Genomic DNA, 20,242 nt, shown 5'->3' with positions numbered 1-20,242 from the left:
CATGCTCCCCTGAAACCTCTAGGGTAATCTTTACGTGCCTTTTCCTAGCTTCTGGTGGTTGCTGGCAATCTTTGGCTTGCAACCGCATAATCCAATCTCTGTCTTTGTCATCACATGGCGTTCTCCCTGTGTATCCCTCTGTGTCTTCACGTGGCTACCTTCTTAAAAGGACATCATTCATATTGGATCAAGGGCCCACCCTGTTAGTTAAGATGACCTCATCTTGACTAATTCCATCTGCAGCAACCCTATTTCCAAACAAGGTTTGAAGGAGGCTGAGTGGAGAGGATGGCTTGAGCCCAGGAAGTTGAGGCTGCAGTGAGCTGAGATTGTATCACTGCACTGCAACTTCGGCAACAGAACTCCTTCAAACCCTGAGTTACTGAAGGTTAGGACTTCAGCATATCTTCCTTTTAGGGACACAATTCAACCCATAACAAATAGAATGGTAGCTTGACAGAGATGTGGGGTGAAAGGAACTTTTAAGAGAAAAGAGACAATATTTTCTGCTCATGGGAATGATCTAGTCCAGAGCCGATGATATAGTAGGAGAAAGAAGGTTAGAATTGTGGAGACAAATAACTTGAGTAGGAAAGAGGATGAGATCCGTTGGAAGGCTGGTATTACAAGAAAGCATGGAAAATTCATTTGCTGTAATAGAAAAGAAGGCAGAGTTTAAGAATTCTGATAAGGTTGGGTTGTAGATTTTATGGTGGCAAAAGTTTCTGTTTTCAGTGTTTATATTCTTTTGGTAAAGAAGAAATAAATTTCCTTCCTTCCTTCCTTCCCTTTCTTGCTCTCTCTTTTCTTTCTCTATTTCTTTCTTTTTCTCTCTTTCTTTCTTTTTCTTTCCTTCCCTCCTTCCTTCCTTCCTTCCTTTCTTTCTTTCCTTTTCTTTCTTTCTCTCTCTCTCTCTCCGTCCCTTCCTCCCTGCTCACTTTCTCTCTCTCTCCCCTCCCTCCCTCCCTTCCTTCCTCTTTCATTCTCTCCTTTATCTTTTTTTTTTCTTTTTTTGTGATAGGATCTCTCTCTGTTGCCGAAGTTGCAGTGTAGTGATACAATCTCAGCTCACTGCAGCCTCAACTTCCTGGGCTCAAGCCATCCTCCCCACTCAGCCTCCTTAGCAGCTGAGATTACAGACGTGTGCTACCATGCCTGGCTAATTTTTTTAAAAAACTTTTTGTAGAGATGATGTCTCACTATGTTGTTCAGGCTAGTCTAGAACTCCTGGCTCAAGAAACCCTCCAGCCTCGGTCTCTCAAAGTGTTGGGATTATAGGCAAGAGCCACTGCATCTGGCCACGAATGTTTCTGATATGAAATTCAGACCAATGTCATAATCATCATTAGTATTCTTTTAGGGCATTGTGGGATATACTGGAAAAGGAAAGAAGTATATGAAAGCATAGCACCATGCTTGAGATACACATGCACATACTTTTATACATTTTGCATTTACTGAGCCTCTGCTATGTGGCTTTATGCTAGACACTTTATATATACTATCTACTTTAATCCTCACAACATTTCTAATGGCATTCCCTGGCCAAAAAATGCCTCTTTTTCCATATATACTTATAGTATCTAAATATTAAATAAGTTCACGTCATAGGCCAGAGGCTAATAGTGCACAGTCATGTGAACAGGTCCTTTGAAGGTTTTTATGTAGTCAGTACAAAGTTGAGAATCATAGAGTTTTACAACTTTTTAAAAAGAAATATTTAGGATATAGATTAAAGACCAATTAAAAAATAAAAAAGCAAGTATTTTAACAATTTTAAAATAATTGAAGGTAAAAATACACTGTGACCAAGCACACTTAGGTTCTTCATAACAAACTTCATGGGCTGATCAAACACTGCAGTCTCTTTGTACTTTAACCTGGGCTGTTGGCAAGAAGCCCGGTCAGTAGGCATTCTTTTGTTTGTTTGTTTCTCAAATGTAGATCAGCTTATTAATAGGTAATGGTCTTGATCATCTCTATCAATGTTTATATCAAAAGAAGATTATAAATATGAAATATGTATTGCTTATGATTTTTAATTTTGACTTCTGTTTTAAATGAATTGACATTTTAAAACAAATTTGTTCTTCTGTACTTTGTCTTTGATTTAAATTCACTCAAATATTTAAGAATGTAGACCATATGCAAAGTGTTCTTGTCTGGTTAAGGCAATAAATTAATTTTCTACATATTCACATGCCAGAATTGAAATGTCAGATAACAAGTCAAGCAAAGGTTATACAAGGAAATGAACATCTATAAGAAAATGATGGCCTTTAGCCGATGACATGTTAATCTGAATGGTATAGTGAGAATACTGTTATCTTCAAAATAGGCTTCCATCAGTTCTGCCCTATAGACCTAATTTCTCCAGAGTGATTATGTCATCATAATAACTGTGGATTAGAGAGGATAATTATAGATATTATTTTTGTTGATGGTATTCTTTCTATAGTCAAAAACATTGAGTTCTACAGTGTCAACAGGGACACAGATGAGTTTAAAAAAGAACAGTGATAAACATTCTCTATTTATCTTAAAACCCAGGCATCTCTGAACTAACTCTGCAGACAGGTTTGTTATGATTTGGTCTGTGATGATGCCCAACTCCATTCTTCAGTTCTATACCTATCACACAGGCCAGGTGTAGTGTTTGCAGACAGTAATGCTAAACATCCTGCTTCCTTTTCTAGTCCCGTTTTTCTAATCTTACTCTCCAGCATTGGCTAAGTTGGAGGACTTACAGGCTTCTCTTAAGATAAAAGAGCAGAAAGAACATTTGAGCTTATCAGCTTTGACTTTCTGTCCTACTCTCTGGATGGCAAATTTATTTTGGCTCCATGTTTGTTCCAAGATTTTTCTGAGTATTTTTAAAAGATTCAAATCCCGGAATCAGAAAATGGTGAAGAACAAAACAGGCAGTGACCTAAAAGACATAATTTTGCATTGTAAAGATTGAAAAGTTTGACATAACATTGGTAAACGTTTTCTTTGTATTAAATCTCAGTAGTCTAAGTAGGAAGAAACAACTTGGAGCAGTTGCATTTTATTCCTATTTTAGATACTCATATGAAATATTTTTGGTGATTTTATTTTAGATTAAATATTTAAAGTTTATTTAGACATTTAGTAATATTTTAGATTAAAACTCTCTAACTTAATTACTATCCCTATGAAATATTTTAGATGAAAACTCTGTAATGTGGTAGCTATCCAGAATTTATTAGGTCACCTATTATATCTTACTCATTTGGATTTTAAGGTTTTAGTCTAAATTTTCCCTTTACATGTGGGAGGGTGCAGTTGCAGTTGGCAAGTTTTATGGAGCATAATAATTCTGGCCTTGGGGAATTTCTTTTCCTGCTAAATATAGGGTTTGCTTACTTAGTTCTTGTTTTTACAGCAGTAGGATTACAGTTCAAATATATAATAAGCCCTCAAGGTAGTTTGAAAATAAAGTTTGAAAATTACAGTTTGAACACGTGATTACACCTTTAATAAGAAAACAAATTGAGAAACGTCAAAGGAAAGAAGAACTTAATTCAATATGTGAAACATATTGTCAAACTCATCCTGTTATAGAAAATCTCTTCTACCTTCCTTATTTCTTCCTCTCTTTCCCTCTCAAATTCACAAATGATAAATAATAAAATATTGAAAACGAATCCATATGAACTCCCTATTTTGCTGGAATTAACTCCATCGTAGCAATTTATTCTTCTTTTAGATGAGAGAAATGTAGGCGATTAGGCAAATGGGACTTTGGAACAAAGCAAAGCACCTACTTATGCCTGTTTGTTGTTAACCTTAAAAAGATTCATGTGCTTTTGTCTAAGTAAGGTTACGCACTTCTTTTAACATCAAAAAATTATTTCAAATCTAAATTAGTTCCAAAACTGCAGTGGAAAGCAGATTTTTCATTTTTAGGAAGATAATAAACATGTTTTGATTAACTTGAATTAATGGCTGGATTGTAGTGTTCATAGAAGACATACAAGGTCCATATGTTGCCCACAGACTTTGAGAAATACACATTTACCAAAGAAGGCAAAGTGTACTGTTTGCAGACTTTGTAAGTCTGCAAGAATTAGGGCCTGGAACATAAAAATCATTGGACATCAGTAAATCTGTCAATTTTTCCATGGCACCAGACTTTATGTCTTGCAAATGTTTCTTCTGTCTCAAATACAAATTGAACATTTCTTTATGGTTCTTAGGATATTAGGATTTATTATTTTTGGATTGTAAGTTTCTTGTGTATTTAAACCATTATCTTTTCCTGTAATATCTATCCTTAGTTATAGTTTATTTTTGTGTAAATCATACTTTATTTCAAGTGCATTGATCCTCATTAAGGCTTTAATACAACAATGGCTTATATATAAATGTAAAACCACAGGTACCAAATATTGGTTTGTCATTTGTTTGTGCCCCCCAAAATTTTTTCTCTTCCTGAAGTGTACCAACCAAAAGTATCAGGACAGGAAATAGAACTGGAAAACATTAAAACAGTCCATGGTAAAATGAAAAATTCCACAGAAGTTTTTTAAAAAAAAAAGAGAGAGAGAACAGTGTTGTCTGCAGTGGGTTCCCTAGACCTGCAGAGAACTAATTTTCCATTCTAGAGAGGATGTGCTACCTAGCTTGTTTGATGTTGTTATGTGTGTACAGACGAGCAAGTAGTGTCACAATGCTGTAAATCACGTTCAGAATGACTTCTCAACCTGGTTTGGCCAGTTTGAAATTTTAGATTTCCTTGAATATATAGCTTATAAAATACTTTGATTTATGTCATCTTAACTAATTGCTGTAATAACCTCCTGAGATACACAGAATTGTTAAGGGACTCAAACTATGAATACTACAAAGCTGTTCACATTGTTTCAGTTAGAATCGGAACTCAAATCTTCATTCTTATTTCATTGCTCTTTCCACAACACTGTGCTGCCAGGAAACCTTGGATTAGAATAGTTGATGCTCATTCCTTAGAGAACATAAACCTCTTTCAAACAGGGCTTTATGATTTAACCACAGGTTACAGATGAGTACCTAATAACAGTGAGAGTAAACAAGTCATTTTACAAAGGTGTTCTGTGGCAAGAATGTGACGTGAATAAATATCTGGAAAAAACTGAAACTAATCAAGAAAATTCTTATATAGATTTAAGCTGCTAGTAGTGCATATACTGAAAAGAGAAGACTTTCTCTGTTTGCTTTTTAAATTTCTAATAGTCTCACTTAAATTCTTAAGTTAAAGGTATTTGCAAATTACATAAACCAAGGATATCATTAACAAAAACAAAAAATAAAAAAATGCAAATAGAGCTTATCAGTTATCATTTTTTGTTCTTAATTTTTAATATTTTAGCATGCATAAAGTTTCTGAGGTTAGGAGATTTGAAGGAAAAGAAGCGAAGGGAAGAAAGGGAAGAGAAGAGGCTGTAGGTTCCTGGTACTAAGGGGTTGATAACCCAGGGGAGAAGAGTTCCTTGTCATAGTTTCATTTTACAAGTTTGTCTAAGGCTAGGCTTTGTACTAAGCTCTTATCTTGAAAGCAAAATTTTTAATTGTTCTCACATGATTACATTTCCCAGCAGCTCAATTTCAGTCAGGCTTTTGGACTCTGATACTTAAGAGTTGGGAGAGTGGAGATATGGGAAGTATTCTCGTGGAGAATTATTCATGCCTGCTGTTCAGCTTACCCCATGCCGCATCAAAGACTTGGCGTTATTGAGAATTCAGAGTGAAAGGAGTTGGATGCTTTTCAAGGCTTCGTAAGACATTTATTTTAAATAAATCTCTGCTTTTTGGTTAGCTTTCGGTGATAAAGAAGCATGCCAGCCACGCAGCATGGGGTCTTCCTGTTTGCTGCTCAGGACTTTTTTCTTATCAGGTACAGGGAGACAATCTACTGAGCCTTATTCTCTCTGTCCCCATTTAGAGTCTACTCAAACTTCTTCCATCATCTACATTTTGATAACTTTTTATTCCTTTAAGTAAAACATGCCTTTTGAAAAAAGGTTAAGTACAGACCGGGTGCGGTGGCTCACACCTGTAATCCCAACACTTTGGGAGGCCGAGGCGGGTGGATCACCTGAGGTCAGGAGTTCAAGGCCAGCCTGGCCAACATGGTGAAACCCCGTCTCTACTAAAAATACAAAAATTAGCTGGGCATGGTGGCACATGCCTGTAGTCCCAGCTACTTGGGAGGCTGAGGCAGGAGGATCGCTTGAACCTGGGAGGCGGAGGTCACAATGAGCCGAGACTGTGCCCACTGCACTCCAGCCTGGGTGACAGAGTGAGACTCTGTCTCAAAAAAAAAAAAAAAAAGAGGATATAAAGGAAAACAACACATTTTTCTCCACAGAGAAAGGTATTGTTCTTCCCCCTTTGAATCACCTGTCCTCAGACCTACTTCTTAAAAGGAAAACATTGTAAACAACTTGGCACATATTCCTCAGACCTTGTTAATGTACACACAAACACGCATGCGTGCAGCTGTTTCATTGTTTTAAGACGTGTTCTGCCTCATATTTTTTTCATTAATTTACTCAGTATATTTCCATGTTAGTATATATAAAATTTCCCAACATTCTAATAATAATTTTAAAATTTATAGAATTATAAAGCACCAAAACCATGCTGAGATAATGCTGGGTAAGCTCAGGTGAAACAGCAGCCTAAAGGGTGGGGACACTGGTTCATTAGAAAATAATTAAAGAAAAGGGATGAAGAAGAAGCACTAGGAAGAACATAGGTTAGTATAATTTCCAATTTACTTTCTCAATCACATTCAAGTCATAAGGGTGTTATCCTTGAAACATTGACCGGTGTTTATTTTGTGGTGGTGAAATGGAAAAAGACAAGTTTGGGTGGGCTTCTGTTCCGGTCTAAATGTGTTACTTGGCCATACCGCTTAACTCTCCTGAGCATTCTTTTCCTTATCCCCTAAATGACAAGATTAGACTTGGTGTAATTTATGGATCTTTCCATTTCTGATTAGCACTTTAATTTCCTAGAAAAAAACCTGAGTTTTGTAAGGTATAAAGTAGTCTTTGTTCTGAGATATTCTTGATTGTTCTTGTCCATTTCCCATTGGCCCTTTGCTAGGCCTATTACACGGGTCATGTTACCCTACCATTCCAGCATATGATAACACCTGCATTCTGCTTTACAGTTGATAAAGAGATTTCACATACTTTATCACATCTGATTTTCACAATTATTCAGTGAGGTAAATTGAGCAGGTATTATTTTAATCCCCATTTTAGAGATTAGGAATTAAGTTAAGAGGGGCCTTGCAGAAATCTGATTCCTACCTATGCTGTCTCTGGTATGGATGGCTGAATAGACATAGATGGTCCAAATAGAATCATTATCTTGGTCTTATTTGAGCATTTTAGGTATGGCTTATTTGTAATAATGAGGACTAAATACTGATACTGATAATACAGGATAAAGAGGTTTAAATTCACTGAAGAGATTTTGTTGTTGTTGCCTCAGATGATCATAAGGAATCTTTGGGGACATCCTTAGACAAAGACTTGGAACTTTGAGACTTTTCCTGATTCTGCCAGATGCTGCCTTTATATTCCAGATTCTCCAATTCCAAGAAACCCCTTGCAGTTCTCTTTATTCTCTCAGGCCTCTCAGGGCATTTTATTTTGCATTTTCTCATCTTGGAATGTTCTTCCTTTTTTTTTGTCTTTCTTTCAAACTTCTACTTATCCTTAAAGCTCAGGGTTTGCCCACTCTGTAAACTATTTGCTCACTATCATCTGCAGACACTGGTGCTCCTATCTCTCTCCACCGCAACATTTAAAGTCTTCATTACAGCAACCATCTTTCACCTTCCTCCAACCTGTAACTACAAGCTACTTAAGAGTAAAATAAGGAGTCTCTTTTCATTCTTGTATTCCAGACACAAGGGACTGTGATGCAAATGCTAAAAATATGTATTAGTGAGTAATTTAATTTCTCACTAATTCGTGAGTAAATTAATTTCACTGAAAATTATACTTTTTGTAAAATTTTAGATTTAATTTTAATGTAATTTGTTGCAGGAACTTTCTCCTTTCCTCATTGGTATTCAATGTTTAAATTTTAAAATTATGAGGTACTTACAGAAAAGTGGCCAGCACAGTAAAAATACTTTTATTCCTTCTGATCCATTTTAGAGTAAGTTGCTAATCTCATGTTATCTTGGAATAATGTAACATGCATTTCTGCATTTTTGGACCATTCCCTTGCTTTCAAGCACAGGGTGATATTCCAGGTTCATCCTGTTCTTTGTCTGTTTGCTTCTGGAATCAGCCCTTTTTCTAAGGGGCTCTGGTTCTGTTTAGTAGAGAATAGTAATATTTAGAAGCCAAGCTCAGTGCCCTAGTTTTGCTCTTTGATATTAGTGTCATTGTTCTCAGACCCTGTCAGTGGACAGAGCTGGTAATTATTTACAACCCTCTCTCTCTCTCTCTCTCTCTCTCTCTCTCTCTCTCTCTATATATATATATATGTTTCTACACTGCAAACCATGAATTGATACTGAGCTCTCCAATTCCAACCTAAGACCAGAGGGTTCGTTCATTCTAGTTTTCTCCCTCTCCATATTTGCAACTCCCTTCTGTGATGACGAGAAAACTGGCTATTATAATCTAATATATTTACTTATTTAATGAACCCCCTTATGTATAACTCATGTATTTCTGCTGCCATCCTCTTCCCCACTGATTCCTTCCTTATCCTCTTCGGGTTCTGACACACCATGCCAGGCTGCCATCCTCACTGCACAGACTCTGATACCTCATGCTACTGCTCTTCAGTGTCACCTCCTCCCCCTTGCCTATCTCTGACATTCTGTTATGACCACCATCAGGCCTGACTGCCTTCATCACCTTCTCAGGCTCTGACTCTCCACACTGGCTGACTCTTTCTCTCTCCCCTAGATCCATGGATGCTTCCCAGCTGTGCTCAGTCTCTGGCACCCAACACCTGGCCACTACTTTGGTGGGCACCCTACTCTTCCAGCTTGGGCTCTGACAGATCATGCTGGGAAGGATGCTCTGCTGATCATACTTGGGTCTGATAGTCAGTGCTTGTGCACACACATACACCCTTATCCCATTAGTGATGCAGCTCTGATTTCCCATGTCTCTTCCCAAATCTGGACACCTTCAGGACCCTACTTGGGCTCTTACTGTCCACGCTGTGTTCTCTCCTACTTAGATATCCTTTTTTTCTTGTTCAAGCTCCAACACCCCTCTTTGGGTCACTATGGCTCCCCTCCACACAGACACTGCTATACTCCACCCAACGACTTCCAGGCTGGATGGTAAGGAAGAGAAGGGAAGAAGAAGAGAAAGGGGTGTGCCATTTTTTAGATTTCCTTATTAGTCCTTACACAGAGAAAATGCATGCATGAAAATGTTTAGAAGAGGCCAGTTTGCTTCATATTTGCAATAGTCACAAAAGATATGAACTGAGAAAAAACTGAAATCATTAGAGAAAGTAAGATTTGAAGTTAACTCTCCGTTCACTTGGGGAAGTGAAGTCTTATTTCTTTTTTAGGTGTTTCATGTTTTGTTCTGATAAGTTACTTCCAAATTAGACACTTAGAAATAAAAAAGCTGGAATGGAGACTTGATATTCTTCTGTCCCAATTATCTTGTTTTACAGATGAGGGAATTCATCCTGGTGAGGTCAAATGACTTTCCCATGTTTCCCAAGTGCCTGAGTCAGAAACGTGACATTTTTCAACACCCTGGCCAGTGTACTTGGCATGCTACCCTCATTATCATTTAAAAGTACTCGACCTTTAAGGCAAATTTCTAAGAAAAATATATTTTATACATTATACATTATATTTTAAATTGGAAGTGTTTTTCTTTTGTAATAATATTACTTACAGAATTTGGACCCTAAAATTTATCTGGCTGGGTGCAGTGGCACAGGCCTGTAATCCCAGCTATTGAGGAGGCTGAGGTGGGAGGATCACTCGAGCCCAGGAGTTCTGGGATGTAGTGGGCTGTGCCAATCACTAAGTTTGGCATCAATATGATGACCTTCAGGTGTGGGGTGGTGGTGACTGGGGACCACCAGGCTGTCTGAGGAGGTGTGAACTGGCTCAGATCTGAATGGAGTAGGTCAAAACTCCGTGGTGGTCAATAGTTGGATTGTACCTGTGAGTAGCCACTGCATCCCAGCTTGAGCAACATAGTGAGATCCTGCCTCTTAAAAAATAAATAAATAAGTAAATGAAACATTATTTGGTTATGAATTGATTTGAAATGCTTGGGACCAGAAGTGTTTCAAATTTGGATTATTAAAGATTTCTGAATATTTACCTATATATAAAATGAGATATTTTGGGCATGGGACCCAAGTCTAAACACAAAATTCATTAATGTTTCATATACACCCTATAAACATAGGCTGAAAGTAATTCTATATAATATTTCCAATAATTTTGTGCACCTGTCAAATGAGGTCAGGTGTAGAATTTTCCATTGATGTCATTTCAGCACTCAAAAAGTTTCATATTTTGCAGTATTTTGGATTTGGAATTTTTGAATTAGACATGCCTAACCTGTAGTTCTTTGGTGATTATAGTTTATTAGACTGGATGATCTAGAAATTAGCCTTACCTATTTGGTAGTTAGTAACCTGAAATTTTCTGAACACTTTCTCTTAATTGCATTATGTTAACTGGGCTTAGTAAAGTTGGCATGCGGGTTGGTCATTTGTTTTACTGTTTCTTATTTTGTGGAGTTGATGGGCTGGCAAAATGTATGTGCATAGACATGAATGACTGATAAATAGATAAATTATATATTCTAAAAATCCCACAATGTAAGATTTGTATTTGTATTTTTATTATTTTCTTTTTTGAGGCAGAGTCTCACTCTGTCACCCAGGCTGGAGTGCAGTGTCCTGATCTTGGCTCACTGCAACCTCTGTCTCCTAGGTTCAAGCGATTTTCATGCCTCAGCCTCCCGAGTAGCAGGGATTACATGCGCGCGCCACCATGCCTGGCTAATTTTTGTACTTTTAGTAGACACAGGGTTTTTACATGTTGGCCAGGTTGGTCTGAACTCCTCATCTCAAGCTATCTGCCCACCTTATTCTCCCAAAGTGCTGAGATTACAGGTGTGAGCCACAGTGCCCAGCCAAGATTTGTATTTTTAAAAACCTTTTATATTTGTTAAAATCTAACACTTTATGAACAAATTTAGTCTTAGAAAAGCTGGAAATAAACAACTTGCTGGGTATAGATTAGCCATTTAGAGCATTCATTAATTTCCAAAAATCATTTTGCATCACGGAGTTCCAAAGGAAAAATAGGCAACAAACTATATTTTAAAATCCAATGAAAGGCTTGAAGAGTCCCACGAGCTGAGTGATTTAAGAGCACAACTGTGATATTAACTTACTTCTGGCCCTTAGGTGAAATATTTGCCCTTTTAGCATCAACATAATTCTGTAAATTATTATTAACAAATATGTAGATTTTATAATTGGAAAGAGCACAGTATTAAGATCATTTAGTTCATCTCCCTTCAGACATGAATCCTCCTACCACGTACTAAAGGTGGTCACCCAGGATCTGTTGAATTGAATCACTTTTGATCATGGAGAAATCACTGTCTTCCAAGGCAGCCATGCCTTACAATTCCACAGAAACCTTCCTCTGGGTGACTTTGCCCCATGACTGCTGCCTTCTGTCCTCTGAAGTTAGATATAATATAGTTAAACCTTCTTCCATATGACAATCCTTCAGCTTCGTCTGCCTAGATCCTTAGCCTCTGGGAATGTTCTCTACCTGTCTCTTTCTTCTGCAGTTATGTCTTTAGGTTCCTCTTCTAAGATTAAGATTTTTTCCCTTTCCCCATCTTTTCCCCTTTGTCTAGACTTAATGTCTCTTTAAAATGTGCTATTTTAGGAGGCTGTGCATTCTCCTGATGAAAGGCAAGAACGGCATCTTGAATTCTTTTTATTGTCCTTAGTCACATGAATGCAAAATATCTGAGACAGGTCTCAGTCAATTTAGAAAGTTTATTTTGGCAAGGTTAAGGATGTGCCCCTGACACAGCCTCAGGAAGTCCTGAGACATGTGCCCAAGGTGGCCGGGGGTACAGTTTGCTTTTATGTATTTTAGAGAGACATGAGACATCAATCAATATGTGTAAGATGTACATTGGTTCAGTCCAGTAAGGTGAGACAACTGGACGTGGGGGCTTCCAGGTTAGAAGTATAATAGACAAGAGACAAAACGTTGCATTCTTTTGAGGCCATGATCAGCCTTCCACTGAATAGACAGTTAAGTCTGGCCCAGTGAATCTGCATTTTTTGCATAAACATTGGAGAAGAGAAAGCTATCAGATATGTATTTGTCTCAGGTGAGCCTCAGAGGGATGAATTTGAATAGAATGGCAGGCAGGTTTGCCCGAAGCTGGTCCCTGCTTGATGTTTCCCTTTAGCTTGGTGATTTTGGAGTCTCAAGATTTATTTTCCTTTCACAGCCATCTAACAGTGAAGCATGGTTTCACTTTACACCTGAACTACTATATCCACCAGATGCAAACTGCCTCAAACACCACACTCACTTTACACAAACCTGTTGACATCACACCTAAGTCAGCTTTTCTTGAGCCCCCACATGAACAAATAAACATTCCTCTGATCTGCGGATATCCCGCCAGGAAGGGCCGGCTTGGGCAGTGCTGGCTCAGCTAGCCCGCCACCGCTACCATTGGATTTCCTCTTTCTCCTCTGATTTTAAGAAGTGAGAAAAAAAGCAATTCCTGTTAATTATGTAGACAATGCAAGGGTCTCCAGGCTCCATTTCAGGAAGCTGGTTTCATCAAGGTCACGAAAAGGTGCATGCGTCCCCGAGACCAGAGAGGAGTTAGGGATCCCGACGCGGAGGTGGCATCAGTTAACCCTCAGGGATGAGGGTGGGGAAGAGGGCATGGCTGATGCTGGGGAAGAGGGCATGGCTGATGCTGGGAATGAGCAGCGCCCGCGGAGGGAAGGCCGGCGGTCCTGCGCCCCGGCGTGGACGCGCGCGGGAGTTCAGGCTGGGGAAATGGGTCACCACGTGCTACAGAGGCGGGGACACGGCCCTCCTCCCCTTATTTGTGAAGAGCGCCGGAGCGGATCGCGGAGTTTCACCGCGGACCTGTCAGAGATACAGAGGTTGTGGGAGTGGGAGACAGAAAGAGAGAGATCCAGAGACCGAGTCTTACGTTGACACGCAGAGAGAAAGACGCAGAGACAGACAGAAACAAACAGATAGGAGAGGTGAGAGGCCAGCGAGTGCTTCCGATTAACTTGCCAAGCCCAGAGAAAATCCGGGGAGAGGGAGGGTCCCCTTTAAACGCGCAATCCCCAGGACTCCGGAAGAGCTCTTTTCTGCAGCTCCTTGGGGACTGCACGTCTCACTTCTAAGTTTGCGGCGGAGAGAATAAAGCAGAAAGACAGGAAGAGGAGGTGGAGTTCTACAGTTAGTGTGGTTTTAGTTTTTCCTAAGAAGTGGCGTGGTTTGGGGCATTATATCCGGGAGGAGCATATGTACGCAAATCCTGGGGCGTTTGCAAACCCGGATCCGGGGCGTCTGGCCCCATGCCCGGCCGGGCGTTTGAGGGCTACTGCCACGCAGCGTTTCTGGAGCCGGCCGGCTGGTGCCCTGGTGGCCTTTATCTCTGTCCCCCTTTGTCCTCTTTATCTCAGGCTCTCCAGGAGGCCGGGGGGCCCACACCGCCTATCGCTCCCCGCGGCTGCGCTGCCACTTCAATGCCCCGCAGGTCGCGAGCTGCTGTTCTTTCGAAGGCGTCGGAGAACCAGGGGCGTCCCGCGCCACCACTGACTCGGAGCAGCGCCGAGCACTGACGCTCCCGCCCTTGGGCACGGACGCCAGTGCGCCCGCGCGCGTCCCTCTGCGCGGCAGCCCGTCGCGGGCCCTCAAGGGGAAGCCCAGGCCGGGATGGCCCCGGGCCGGGCGGTGGCCGGGCTCCTGCTGCTGGCGGCCGCCGGCCTCGGAGGAGTGGCGGAGGGGCCAGGGCTCGCCTTCAGCGAGGATGTGCTGAGCGTGTTCGGCGCGAATCTGAGCCTGTCGGCGGCGCAGCTCCAGCACTTGCTGGAGCAGATGGGAGCCGCCTCCCGCGTGGGCGTCCCGGAGCCTGGCCAGCTGCACTTCAACCAGGTAAGGCCGCCAGGCCCGGGCGGCCCTCCGTACTGTGGGTGTCCCTAGACTTCACTTTGTATATGAGCCGTTTTTATTTGGGAAAAGTGCAGGAGAAAGAATCTTGTTATATTTCTCAAGTAGAAGGCGGTATCTGGTGACACTTGCTTTTCACTAGACGAGGCTGAAGGATTAAAAGGTTAACGTTGTTAAGGGATTTGGCAGCCAGAAAGTGCAGTTTTACGCCTGATGAACTGAGAGGTCCGACTCTGGTGATTGTAACATTTTATAGAAAACTTTATGAAGTAGTTGAGGGTGTGACGCCTCTTTAACAGATACTTTTTAGATGGGAATGAGTTACTTAAATCTTCCCAGAAAGATAACGGCTCGCACACTTCCTACAAGGTTAGCAAGGAAGATTATCACATGCCACCCTGGTTAACAGTTGCCCGGTGGGTAACCAGTGCTATTTGAAAACGAGATATAATGTAGTTTTGGCTCTTGTGTACATTACATGAGGCATTCAGGGCTGAAACAGGGGCGGCCTTGAGACCAAGATTCTAATTTGGTCATCCAGATGGTGGTAGACTAGGCTTATATTGTTAGTTCCTTGTCATATGTCAGGTCAAATATTTGATTCTAGTATTTCTCCAAAATGATTAAAAAAAACATTTTTCAGTACATAAACAGGGTACTACTAGGCATTTGGCAATACCTTGGGTTTAAGAACAAGCTTCAAACTACGTAGGATCAATTAAACATCATACCTCTTTGTAAACATAAAATCAAATTATTCCTAATCATTTCTATAATAAATACTCTGTGATTGGGTAGTTCTTAAAATTGTGAAGTAGACAAAGTGTAGTTTCTGCATCCTTCCAAAACTGCTCTCCGTCTTTTAAAACTCAGTTAACTCAGTGCTTTGACTTGTTTTCCTTTACTCCTGTCCCACTGACAACTGATATTGGAGGGCAGAATACAGTATTTTCCATATTGTTTGTCGTTTTTGGACGATGTTAGTTTGTTACAAGAAGTTTTTGGGGTCCAAGATGTTTGGGAAATGCTGCATATTATACTTTGCTCTTGGAAATTTGGCGTTTCCTAATGAATATGACTTTAGATTACAGTTAGGGAAACTGTAATCAAATAAATTCCATGCTAATAACATTATACGTAGATCTTCTTTTTGTTAGAAATATCTTACCACAATTAAAGTATATGGCTCTTAAGAAAAGTAGAACTTTCTGATGCCATGGCATGTCAGAGGTGGTCTCTCTTTGACCTAGAAGGGTTTTGTGGTCCCCTTATGCATGTTCTTTAGTAAATTGTCTATAGTTCCAGTTCTGGGCATGGTATTTTATCTGGGGTAATATCTGAGAAATGATGTGTTGGAAAAATGGAAATGCCCACAAATTATGTTAATATTTAAGAAAATAAAGTATTTGCTGGCTAGTTGCATTCTTTTCTTATCAAATAGGGGAAACAGCTGAGCTGACTCCAGTATTTCCAGGTAGGTATGGTCACATGCTTGGAAAGAAGTTTAGAGGATTGACTTGAAGCTGCATATCTGTAGCCCACACATTGTTTTGACTTGCATGACCTCCTTATCTTGCAGTGTCTAGAGGTGTTGATGAATTTTAAAGGGGCAAAAGACCTCCCCACACCACCTTTGCAAAGACATTGGAAAACATGCCTAAATTATTTAGGAAAATTGGTTAAGTGTGCCAGTAATACGATTCTCTGTTTATTAGCAGGTAGGATGTCTCAATAGGTAAAATTATATGTATCTTGACACCTGTTTTCTCATTCTTATGTTTGCATATTTAACTGCCCTCATTATGGCCTCTGTGGGCATCAAAAAGAGACAGGAAGAAGCCCATAATTACCTTGGAAAGAAAAGGAAGCCAAGGAAAATTTACCACTTAATAAGCCTCACAAACATCTCTTTGATGTTCTCACTTTTTTTTTTTTTTTTTTTTTTTTTGAGACTGAGTTTTACTGTTGTTGCTCAGGCTGGAGTGCAATGGCACGATCTCGGTTCACCACTACCTCCGCCTCCCGGGTTCAAGCAATTCTCCCACCTTAGCCTTCCAGGTAGCTGGGATTACAGGCGTGTGCCACCACACCAGGCTAATTTGTATTTTTAGTAGAGATGGGGTTTCTCCCTGTTGGTCAGTCTGGTCTCAAACTCCCGACCTCAGGTGATCCGCCAGCCTTGGCCTCCCAAAGTGCTGGGATTACAGGCATGAGCCACACGGTACCCTGCATGATGTTCTAAAAAGTCCTAATGATAACAATAATCATTGGTTAAGCGATGACAAATGAAATACCAATGCAAAAGAATCCATTGATTTGCTGGTAAGTGATGGACTAGAGCCCATGGCATTCATGTATGCTCCAGTGCGAAACCACCCAATTCTGGAGTAAAATTTTAGGGTCATTAATGCTTACATACCCTAAGGAATACAACTTCAGTTTCCTCACAGGGTGGAATAAACAACGCACATGTCTATTGTGAGACACTGGTTTTTGGCTTTGAAAAAGGCTAAGAAGACAAAATTTGTTTCAAGGTCCAGGAATTTATTGAATCTTCTACAAGACTTAGTTTTCAAATAACATTGTTCTTTTGGTTGAAGGCTGTGATATTTATTAGGTCAGCTCTTCTCAGGTAATAGACTAATGAACTCTGGAGTTTTGTTAGACAATTTTGGAAGGTTTTCTAAATATTTTTCTTCTGTATCCTTAAGTAAGTACTACTAAATTAGCTTGTTGCTTTGGGATATCAAAGAGGTCAGAGTTCAAACTGTAGACAGTAGAACAATTGAGCCAATAGTTTTGCTTCTTATAGCTACTGACAGTGCAAAGAGTTAGGTAGAAGCAGTGACCCAAACAACAAAGAGGAGGGAGCCCTTTTAGCCAAGTGGGTCTCTGGGGCCCTCATTTCTGGATAAAGGTCTGATCTATTGAGGGGAGTTCCTAGAATACACAGGGAAGCCCCAGATATCTGGATACCCCTGGGTTATTAATCTAGGACATTTAAGAATGGCCTCAGTGCTGCCTTTTGTTTGTTCAGCTGTTCCTTTCTCATTCTTCAAATGTTCCTTTTCCTCATTTCCTCTTTCAAACACTGTATTTTCAAGTTCTTATGTGTAGATAGTGGTTAAACAGCCTGATAAAAGGAAGATCCTATTTTCTAAATTATCACACTGAGCTGCTGGAAATGCCTCCATTCAGAGTTTCTTCTTCTGATATATATTTTTTGATATATATCTTGCAGCCCATCTCCTGTATTGCACATAGTTTTTTTCTTCTCACGTTTCTACTGGTAGCCAAGTTCTGTTTTTAACCTTTTTCAATTCATGTTCGGTCTTCTCAAAGCAACACTCTTTCAAAAAGCCTCCATGAACTGTCTCTTAGCTGGCAAACTCTAAATCTTGAGCCTAGCATTTAAGGCCTGATCCTCGTGTGTCAACCTACCTCTCCAGACCTAGCACCCACTAAACTAAACTACTCACTGCTCTGTGGATTCCCATAAGCTTTTGCTCAACCACTTCTTAACTCATTATCTTCCTTGGACCTTTCCTACCTTTGACTGAAATGTTCTTCTTTTTCTTGAATTGCCCTGTGAAAATCTACTCTTTTAAGCCCAGTTAAACTTCACCATAAAACCTTTCTGGGGTATCACATCCAGCACTGATTTACTGATTTCTCTATTTTCTGAATTCCTGAAATATTTTTTACCGTGCTGATGTCACTTAACTATTCATGTGTGCAACAGACACTTTAAATGACTGCTGCACTCTAATTTGAATGGTTATTTAAAAATACAAATCTGATCGTATCATTCATCCTGTTAAACAATTCAGTGACTTTTAGATAAACTAAGAACACTTATAGTGGCTTTTCTGATTTGGTCCCTGTTTCTTAAACCGTATCCTTTGTCACAGTTCCAATCTTAATGGACCAGTTACACTGCGTGGTTCTCTAGAAATACCTGATTATGCTCTGGTATCAGTTTAGACATTACTTCTTCTGAGAAGCCTTTCTTGATCTTCTCAAGAGTATAGTCAAAGTCCCTTCAATGCAATCCTGTATTTCTTGGTGCTTGTGCAATTATAACATATTATATATTGCAATTATATTATAACATGTAAATTGTTTTATATGTATTACAGTTTTCTGCTTATGTGGCTATAACCCCTGCTGCCTCCCTCTACCCTCCAAAAGATTTTTAACAAGTTGAAGGGCATGGTCTGACTCCTCTCTCTAGGGACTAGTGTAGTGCCTGGTTTATAACATGTATTCATTATAATTTTTTTGAATAGATGGGTGAAGATGGTTTAAGATGAGTTCCATAATTTGAGTCCTCACATGACTTTACAGTCTATTGGAGGAGGTATGACATATGCACATATAATTATAATGCACGATACAGTGATATGCCTGATTAAGGAACTAACCCATTTATGCCTGAGATTGCAATTTTTTGAATTTTTGCAATCAGACCTTGGCAATGACCTTGAGCAGTGGGATATAAATAATTCCCACATGCTTAGTGTTCCAATAATGGAACACTAGGAATAAATGTGTTTAAAAACCAAAGTGAGATAAGACCTGTGTTTTCAGAACATTAATCTGACATGGGAGTGTGGAATGTATTGGAGTGGGTCAAGGTGGGAGCTAGGGAGCCATCTGCAGTGGATTTCATGACATGTAAGGACCACTTGAATTTGGAGAAAGTCGGAAGGTAATATAAAGGCTCTGCCTTCAGAGACTTCAAGAAGAGCAGGCATGGCTGAAGAGTATGCAAAAGGCCCCAAAGATAAGCCTTTTCTATTTCAATATTTTGCCTGTAATGGATATTTATTTAAGTATTGTTAGATCTCTTCCTTCATTATCTTCTGGACCTGTGATGCCAGAAGGAGAAAGAATAACTCTGGGCTCATATTAATGGATGGCCAGGCTAGTGGTATGTAGCAAAAAGGAGCGTATGTATGTGTGTGGATACTGCAAACATGTTTTTTGCATTGCCTGTTGTCATCTACTGCACTTTTTCTTGGGGTGGGGGTAATGATGGGTTAGATGAGGATGTTTCTGGGAAGCACTGACTGTGGACAGAAGAGATAAAGAGCATTTGTTCTTTTTTTTCCCCCCTTTATGTGCTGAGAAATGGTGGGGGTAAACCTTCTAGGAATGCCTTCTAACCTGCTTGTTCAGGTGAGAAACTGGAAGGGCAGGACAGAGGGTGAGGTTACCTGGGTCTCTTGTCAAGAATCCTCCAAGACAATGGCTCCATTCTGATCTATTAGATCACTCTCACATAAGTTGATTGTGTACAGTATGTTGATTGTATTTCAAGGCTTTGGGAAAATGAGGGACATTCGTAATTCATTTGAGTGTGATGTCAAGAGCTTAGTTTGCCTTGATGCCAGGTGTGATTGGGATCCATTAGGAAAATGCTTTTCATTCCTTTCATATCTAACTCCCAAAATCACATCTTTACCCACTATTCTAGGAGTCATATGAACCCTTTTATATGTAATATAATAATTATAGCTAGGATTTATTAATCTTTTACTGTGTGGCATTACTCCCTTAACCAATTTATTTGTATGATCACATTTCATACTCATACCAACTCTATGATAAAGATCCCATTATTATCTTCATTTTATGCGTAAGAAAAATGTGGCACAGAGAGGTTAAGTAACTGGACCAACGTCACGAAGTAAGTGGTAGAACCTCAGGCAATCTTACACACTATGCTATAGTGCATTTTTTGAATTACAATCTAGAAAACCATACTTTCTCTAGCTAGAGCAACCATGACCTTAGATTTTGAACTACAGACAGAAGTTACTAGTCATCGACTGCCTATCTGGCTACATTGCTTAGTCACATTAAGGAAATGGTACTAGAGCTGTGGAGGCTACGATGATGATGACTTGTCTTTGTCCTCAGAGACTTTATAATTAAGAAACAAGATGGAGGCTGGGCGCGGTGGCTAACGCCTGTAACCCCAGCACTTTGGGAGCCTGAGGGGGGCAGATCATGAGGTCAGGA

At 39.9% G+C, this 20,242-nt stretch overlaps 1 protein-coding gene across 3 annotated transcripts in view; it reads left to right on the top strand.

Moving 5' to 3' along the window:
* The window catches only part of SLC39A8 (solute carrier family 39 member 8), a 239,858-nt gene that overhangs the window by 143,225 nt on the left and 76,391 nt on the right, over positions 1 to 20,242 (top strand). Inside the window, exons 1-2 of one of the 3 annotated variants that reach the window (XM_024245496.3) lie at positions 13,319 to 13,501; positions 13,729 to 14,200. In XM_024245496.3, coding sequence (XP_024101264.1) covers positions 13,982 to 14,200 — 219 coding nt within the window. In that variant the 5' untranslated portion in view covers positions 13,319 to 13,501; positions 13,729 to 13,981. 3 annotated transcript variants of the gene reach the window in all.

Source organism: Pongo abelii, chromosome 3 (genome assembly GCF_028885655.2).
Source record: "Pongo abelii isolate AG06213 chromosome 3, NHGRI_mPonAbe1-v2.0_pri, whole genome shotgun sequence".
NCBI lineage: Eukaryota > Metazoa > Chordata > Mammalia > Primates > Hominidae > Pongo > Pongo abelii.
The sequence above is the reverse complement of the archived record's forward strand: the minus strand, read 5'-3'. Positions and strand labels throughout refer to the sequence as shown.